At 32.4% G+C, this 9,426-nt stretch overlaps 1 protein-coding gene across 1 annotated transcript in view; it reads left to right on the forward strand.

Annotated features, from left to right (window-relative positions):
* Nucleotides 1–5,018, forward strand: part of LOC135224281 (KRAB-A domain-containing protein 2-like) — a 103,036-nt gene extending 98,018 nt beyond the window's left edge. Inside the window, exon 3 of the mRNA XM_064263129.1 lies at nt 4,010–5,018. Within this exon, the coding sequence (XP_064119199.1) occupies nt 4,010–5,018 (1,009 nt within the window). The remainder of the gene's footprint in view (nt 1–4,009) is intronic.
* The last annotated feature ends 4,408 nt before the right edge of the window (nt 5,019–9,426 follow it).

Below are 9,426 nucleotides of genomic sequence, written 5' to 3' on the forward strand. Positions count from 1 at the left end.
CTCTCTCGAGACCCTAATAAAATATGCTCTTAAAGTGGCTATTTTCGTCTGGGCAAAGGCTCTTACGCAGCTATATTATTCTTGACGACTACTCTTAATGGGGAGTAGATAATGGGAATGTCTCATCATCCCTTCATGACGTCACCGTCATGATAATCAACGGCGTTGGAAACATCCGTTATAACTCCCCCTTCATTCTCATTTTTATTTCGTTCTACGTGCAATATGTTCCTTTATAGCTCACCCGTAACGTCTAAATAAGATTTTTATGATGATTAATTTCTCACTTGGATACACGAACGTTCAAGAAGCAAACTTTCCACGATATACATTAATTCTATCATTTATCCTTTGAAAGAAGGTGATTATTGTATGTTTGACAGTGCCATCCTTGAACGGTTCCATCCTATGTAAACAGAAACGGGTGTAAACGATTGCAAAAGTGGTCGTTTGCATTTTGCACACTTTTGGGGACCTAGATCCACATTGTGAAATCATCAGTATAATATGTGGGTCACTGGGCACGTTAGATACGGTCAGCAATTTCTCAGTTTCACTGGCACATAAAAAAAAAAGGGGGGGGGGTTGGATAATAATTGGTGAAGCTTTCAGCCATGGTCGATCGGAATTCGATTAAATTAGGCAGGCGCGCTTTTTAGGTGACCTCAATTTTAGGTGGTTTCTATTGTGATAATTGTGATAATTCATCAGTTTATAATAGGTTATCGCCTATAAAATATATCAGTCAAGTTTCAACAACTATTTTAAATCCTTCTTGCAGTAATCAGATAACAAGCACGCACGCACGGACAGGTACAGGAGGGAATGAAAATAAAAAGTTTAGTTCTTTCTTGAAGCAAGTAAAAGCGAACTCCAAGTGGTGTGGACACTGTCGTCAGCGCACAATGATTTCATTATTTTATGACCGTAAGTTGATTTTGGTTTCCACATTTTTTTTTTCTTTTGATAAATCTCATTACCTCGGGGACGAAGTTCTGTTTTGTCTTCTCTTTCTTCGACGATTTTTTTCGCCAAACATCTCTTTCCAGATGAACTTCCCCCCTTCCCCCCTCCGACCCCTTTCGCCCTTTTGTCCCCAAAACCTGATTATTCCGCTCATATGACAGAAAACTTCGCCGGAGACACATTTCATGATTTTGCTATTCTGGATAAATAGATGTACAACTCCAAATTAAGTTATCAACTTTGATTACACAAAGACCTTATTCCAATTCCTGCGTCCATCTTTTTTTTTTCTTATGAGGTTTACTCTTTTCTTAATTCTCTGGCATCAAAGGTTCTATCTATTTACCATCTTCTGGAACCTAATTATCCCTTTCAGGTGGCTACAAACTTTACCAAGATGCTAAGATTTTGATGCCAAGGCTTTTGATGGTGTTCAGGAGTGCTCTCTCTCTCTCTCTCTCTCTCTCTCTCTCTCTCTCTCACACACACACACAAATGGAATTAGTTTTTGTTAGGAGTTTAAAAGATACCTAGACAAAATCATTAGGACACTGTGAATGAACATTAAAATCTGCTCCTAGAGATAAGTGAGCACACGATGTCTCCTCTTAGGATGGACTAAGAAGTCTTTGAGACATTCTAATCCTTGTAACCTTGTAACTCTCTCTCTCTCTCTCTCTCTCTCTCTCTCTCTCTCTCTCATATAAAAGGAATTAGCTTTTGTTCGGTGAGTTGAATACAATTTAAGCAATGAACGTTCATCTTACCACATTATTGATTTTAGGAAGCCATAATTCGAAATTCGACTTAGCTACGGCTTCTGGACTTAACTTTCATGGACATATTTATCTACTTTGGGGGTGTTAATTCCATATCTCATTTGCTTACAGATGTTTTACAATATCATGAACAAAAAATTCTAGTATAATACCATCTCTTATATGGACAGTTAGATGAGGTACCTTTTTGAGGAACTTAATAACATAACGACGAAGATTCGATCTGAATGCTTTCAAAATGCTCCACACGAATTCTACAGGCCACTACCTACACCACAAACATCTATAACATGATAATAAAATCACGTACCTTGTGATTCATCTCTTGTGATTGCAGTTTTTCTGGACGTAACGTGAAGCAAAACAATTATTTTTGTGACTGATGTTAACTTATCAGTGGACACACTGTGTATTTTTATGGAAGCAAGGTTTCATGACTAGTGCACAAGTATTTTCCAAACTGAGCTACCTGAGCTACCTGGCTGTAAAAAAAAAAAAAAAAAATATATATATATATATATATATATATATATATATATATATATATATATATATATATATATATATATTAATCATAAACGTCCACTAAAAGCATTGGGAATAATAATAATAATAATGTAATAATAAATAATAATAATAATAATAATAATAATCAATAATAATAATAATAATAATTTAACAATTCCGTGGCATAAAAAATTTTATGCTTTAGTCAACCAAAAAAATTACCTTGCCAAAAGGAAACATCAGAAATATTATGGAGTTTTCATATGTAAAACAATTCCATGAAAGAAATTCCATCAAATTGAGCACGAAGTACTTGAGTTATAAAGAATCATATAGGCTGTATAATTGCGTCATCAGGCACGGAGTGGCGTGACCTAGTCAACTTCCCAAATTACTCTCTCTCTCTCTGTCTCTCATTCTCATTCTGTGTGTGTGTGTATATATATATATATATATATATATATATATATATATATATATATATATATATATATATATATATATATATATATATATGTATATATATATATATATATATATATATATATATATATCATATATATATATATATATATATATATACTATATATATACTATATATATATATAATATATATATATATATATATATATATATATATATATATAGTATATATATATATATATATATATATATATATATATATATATATATATATATATATATATATATATATATACATATCATATATCATATATATATATATATATATATATATATATATATACATATATATATATATACATATATATATATATATATATACATATATATATATATATATATATATATATATATATATATATATATATATATATAAACATATGTTTACAGTCAACATGCGTAATCAGTCATTACGCGTAATGACTAAAACTTTTAGTCATTTCACGTAATGGCTGTGACCGTTAGCCGTTATGCGTAATGGCTAAAATTTTTAGTCATTTCACGTAATGGCTGAAATTAAGGGCTCTGTATTACACTAGTTGCCTGACAAGGTTTCAGTCAACACGCGTAATGCTTCAAATTTTGTTTAAATTCTCGAATCGCTAGTTATACACCACATTAGGCCGGAACTAAACAATCAAAGTACTTCTTATCCGTTAACTATCTTCAATACTCACTCCAATGCTTCGTCTCAATCTTCAGACACTTAAGGCTTCACTCCAGACTTTTCTTCTTTTTTTACCTTTCCTCCCTCCTCAGTCCGCCTCCACCTGCCCTCTCCAACACAGTGGTAATAAACCCTCCCCCCTTTTTCTGTTTTTACCATATTATTGTAATGTATATTTTAAATTGCTATCAATTTTTCATACTTAGATTAACGTAATCTATAATAACTTATATTTATCGTATACTATCTGTTGTTTTACTTTAAAATAATATAATTTTGTACTCAGCTTAATTTTCAGAGTCTAGACACAAATCTAGACAAAATGACTGAATCATTCGAAGATAAATTCAAAACAGAACTCTACAAGAAGCATGAAGTGATAAAAAAAATCTTCATACCGAAAGAGCAATACTTTCAAATTATTGAAAATGTGAAAGCAGCTGCTGCACAAACGACTGCAAAAACTCGTCAGGAGTACTACCTTCTTCAAAAGTAATTTAATTTTCTTTCTCCTTTGATATAAGAAAAAACAAAGAAAAAAATACAATTTTACTTTAATTGCTATTACTATTTTACTGTAATTGTTTTTTATTATTTCTTTGTTCAGGTATGAAGTACTGCAATGCGGAGATGTTGAGAAATTGATCAAAAGAAGCAGCAACCCTGAGCAACAACCAATGTACTATGTCAGCATTGAAGATACGTATGATGTTATCAAACGCGCACATATTGCAACAGGCCACGGTGGTCGTGACCGAATGATGAATGAGATTGGTAAGAAGTATGTCAACGTTACAAAAGACGCCATAGAGCTGTTTAAATCCTACTGTTATGAATGTCAAAAGAAACATAAACGTCCACGAACGAAAGGAGTCGTAGTTCGTCCTATTCTTACAAACGAATTTGCATCTCGGGCTCAAGTTGATCTTATCGATATGCAATCAATGTCCCAGCATGCATTCAAGTGGCTATTGGTGTACCAGGATCACCTCACTAAGTTTGTTATTCTCAGAGCTTTGACTTCCAAGCGGGCTGCAGAAGTTGCTCATAATTTGTTGCATATTTTTCTTTTGATAGGTGCACCCTCCATCCTACAAAGTGACAATGGTACTGAATTTACGGCTGAAGTAATTACGGAATTGAAACTTTTCTGGCCGAGGCTTGTCATGGTACACGGTAAACCTCGTCACCCACAGAGTCAAGGCTCTGTGGAGCGTGCTAATGGAGACATTAAGGATATGTTGGTGGCTTGGATGGGCGATAACGACACCAATGACTGGTCCATTGGCATCAAGTTTGTGCAATTTCAAAAGAACTCGAGCTTTCATTCTGGAATAGGTAGGGCACCATACACAGCAATGTTTGGTTGTGATGCCAAAGTGGGTTTAGCTACGTCTTCATTACCACAAGAAATCATCCAGCGCATGCAAACTGAAGATGACTTACTCGCTGCCATCAACGCCGAGCAGCCTATTGATTTACAAGAAGATTCTGCTGTAGTGACAAATGACGAAGTCTTGCCTGCAGCAGCTGATGAACAAATACTACCTAGCGGTGTACCAATCCCAATTGAAGATGACCCTGTTCTTATGAAGATGAACCTCCTGCTGCTGTGACAAATGACGAAATCTTGCCTGCTGTGACAAATGACGAAGTTTTCCCTGATGTGACAATTGACGAAGTCTTGCCTTCTTCCAGTGCATCAGCGCCTGATGTGCCAATCATTTCTGTTGTTACGCCAGCAGCAGCTGATGAACAAATACTACCTAGCGGTGTACCAATCCCAATTGAAGATGACCCTGTTCTTACTGAAGATTAATATCCTGCAAACCTCATCGCTTCATGCATTGACATGATACGAACTGAAAGATCAGCTTCAAGATCCGCTCAGCTACAACAGGCTGAGCGAATGGTGAAACGAAGTCGTCTCGAACTAGCCGCCGGAATGCCAGGAGATAATGTCGCCATTCCAATACCTCTTGTTGATCGAGGGCGTGGGGATCCTCGTAATATTCTCGGTGTTATTGTAGATAGAGATCAAAATGACATGTACAAAATTAGTGTAAAATCTGGAATGTTGAAAGTTATGTAAATTGTACACAGGAAGTATCTTTACGCCAAGCTGTAACAAAAGAATCGAAATCTGGTGGCCAAGGTTTTGTTCGTTGCAATTGTGCCGGGAACAGACGTTGTGAAAGTAATCGTTGTAAGTGCTACAAAAGCAAGATAAAATGCTCTAGCCGTTGTCATAGCTGTTTGGACTGCAAAAACAAGTAAACGATATAGAAATGAAAATGCTTCGACTTCTAACAGTTGATTTTAATAAGAAAGTGTTGTGTAAAAATAATTCGAAAGTGAGATTTTTTTCTGAATTTGTTTGTTTGTTGTTGAATTTGAATATTGTTTGTCAAGTGTACAACGATTGATTTTAAAAAATGAACAAAAAAACATTGCTATTTCTTAATTCTTAAAATTCACTTTAGTCATTACGTGAAATGCCTGACCCTAAATTTCAGCCATTACGTGAAATGACTAAAAGTTTTAGTCATTACGCGTAATGACTGATTACGCATGTTGACTGTAACATATGTTAATAATATAATAATAATAATAATAATAATAATAATAATAATAATAATAATAATAATAATAATAATAAAACATATGTGGGGCCATATTTAAAGTCTAAGATATATAAATGTTTAACCTTGATCTGTCTCTTGTCACGAAGGTATTTCCTTAGTTAAAAAAAAAATTGCACTTGGCCCGCTTCGGAAAAAAAAAAAAAAATAAATAAATAAATAGCTGCGACATTTTCCCAGTCCCTGCGTTCTTACTATCACAAAGAAGGTCTCTGACACAGAGATATGTTAATTCTTCCTGATGTTTACCATGGGAATGAAAGGGGCTTGGCATAGGCTGCTTCCGAATGTCCGGCATAAATTTCGTTTTTAGTTTAAATGTGAAAGAAACTATCGTGCCGGCTTTGCCTGTCCGTCCGCCCTCAGATCTAAAAAAATATATATAAAAAAAACTGCTACGGCTTCAGGGCTGCAAATTGGTATATTGATCATCCACCCTCCAATCATCAAACATACCAAACTGCAATCCTCTAATATTAGTAGTTTTAATATTAAGGTTAAGTCAGCCGTGGATCGTGCATCTGGCAGCGCTTTCCGGAGGCATGGGACCCAATCTCACTCTACCGCATCTGGTGAGCAAATGGAGAGCTGCCGGTTGTTGTTGTTTTTGATTAAGCTGACCTTGTGTCAGCACGGGCTCTTGCTCACAGAGCAGCCCGTAATAAATGGGTACTGCCCAGACCCGGGCAGTTCATAGTTGATGGTTGTGTTCATTATACTTCGTACTCGTTTCTTCGGCGCATCTTTTGCTCTATATTTATCTATTTTAAAGAAGTTGCACTCCAGTGTTTGTATTTTTAGCCAAAAAAATCACTAATTTGAGCGAGGCAAACTATTGGCTCAAATTCCACGTGTGACGGTTCTGGATTTTCCTTCCTTACACTCAACCAATACAAACATCACAGTTAGCTGTTGTTAGTTTGTACCAGACAAGTTCTACAATAACGGATTTAACAGTATGAGTTGACGACACCAGAGGTGAACGAAGCGTCACAGAAGGTCGCGAATACGTGAATATAGAAGAATAAACAGGTAACATTTAACTGTATACGTCTTTCCTCTGAACCCTAATGCTTTATTATAAAAGACCACGGATTTTATGAGTACTAATGTTATTTACTTATTTTGCCTAAATACTATAACCTTGCAATAACAACATTAATTTCTCAATTACAACTTGAAAATGATCACAAAACGAAACTGCAGTAATCACATTAATTATGCGTTACAGTCAATTAGAGTCGATTCCAAATTCAGTCCAGATGAAAAATTACCCGAATATTTATGACGTGATAAATTAAGGTTTAAATAGGATTCAAATATTTCGGGCGACTGACCGGTGAAATGAATAGGTTTTTATGAAATTATATATATATATATATATTATATATATATATATATATATATATATATATATATATATATTTATATGTATATATCATCTATCTATCTCTATCTATATATATATATATATATATATATAATATATATATATATATATATATATATAATATATATATCATATATTTTATATGTATATCTACTATCTATCTATCATATATATATATATATATACTATATATATATGATATATATAGATATATATATTAAAAAAATATATAGTGTATATAGATATGATATATGATACATATTACATATATATACATATATATATATATATATATATATATATATATATATCTATATATATATATATATATATATATATATATATATATATATATATATATATATATATATATCTAGCATCTATCCTTTTTTTATATATATATATATAATATATTATCTATATATATATATGATATAGATGTAAAAAATAATATATATTATATTAATGTATTAATTCTATCTATCTATCTATTATGATCATATATATATATATATATATATTAAAATATAATAATTAAATATATAAATATATCTATTATATATATATATATATATATATAATATATACTATATATACAATATCATATATATATATATATATATATATATTATAAATTTTTATATATATACATATATATATTATAATATAGCATAATATATATCTATATATATTATAATATTATATAGAATATATCTATATATATATATATATAGATATATAATTCTATATATATGATATATATATAAATTATCTATATATATATATATATATATATAATATAACATATATCTATATATTATATATTAATTAATTATATAATATCTATATATATTATATAAAGCATATATATAAATAGCTATATATATGATAGATATCTATATCATATCTATATTATAGCTAGATATATATATATATATATATAATATATAATCTATATATATAATATATATATATATATATATATATATATATATAATTTTTCGAACCTTATGCATTTTAACTTTTCTTGTTTCATCAATAAAAAAGATATATATATAAATACAAAAAAAGTATATCCAAGTAAAATATTACATTATGGGGGGCTGAAATAAAGATTCCACGTGTGAGCTACGAATCATAGGATGAAGGTGGTTTCAGAAAATTCGAAGATTTAAAAAAGAAAGGCAAAGAGGTAAAAGGGTTATGGAATATAAAACAATATTCGTTCTTTCCTGAAGTAAAAAAAGTGGAACTTGACGAAACCAGACGAATACCATAAAAGGAAATGGCTTCGTTCCCAACTACTTTACAATTCAATTAGATGCCGACGGGATTACTTCTTCCGCCTCGGCCTGGGAGTTCTGACCGACACGATGAAGAAGAAGAAGAGGAACAGAAAGAAACACGATGATGAAAGGAAAAGGAACTGTTCCCTCATTTTCATCATTACTTACACCCTTATCATTTCTCATCGATGTACTGCAATATTGTTGTTCCTCGTTGGACGAGTGGTTTTCACGCTCGGCTGCCAACCCGGTGGTCCGAAGTACGAGTCTCGGCCAACGTGGAATCAGAGGAATTTATTTCTGGTGATAGATAAGTGTTTCGGATACCACAGTAAGCTGTAGGTCACCGTTGCTAGGTTACCAACTGGTTCCTAGCCACGTCAAGATGTCTGACCCTTCGGGCCAGCCCTAGGAGAGCTGTTAATAAGCTCAGTGGTCTGGTTACAGTAAGACATACTTGACTTTTTACTGCAAGATTGTAATTAGCCGAAATCTTGAAAAGGCATTTGGCCAGTTACAAAGATGCAATTCTTTCGTGAGATTGGAGAACGTTACTATACTACTCATTGGTAAAGTTAAGTATATCTTACTTTAACCAGACCACTGAGCTGGTTAACAGATCTCCTAGGGGCTGGCCCGAGGGATTAGATATTTCTATGTGGCTAGAGACCAGTTGGTTATCCTATTAACGGGTCATACAGCTTGT

The sequence above is a fragment of the Macrobrachium nipponense genome, chromosome 10 (assembly GCF_015104395.2).
Source record: "Macrobrachium nipponense isolate FS-2020 chromosome 10, ASM1510439v2, whole genome shotgun sequence".
NCBI lineage: Eukaryota > Metazoa > Arthropoda > Malacostraca > Decapoda > Palaemonidae > Macrobrachium > Macrobrachium nipponense.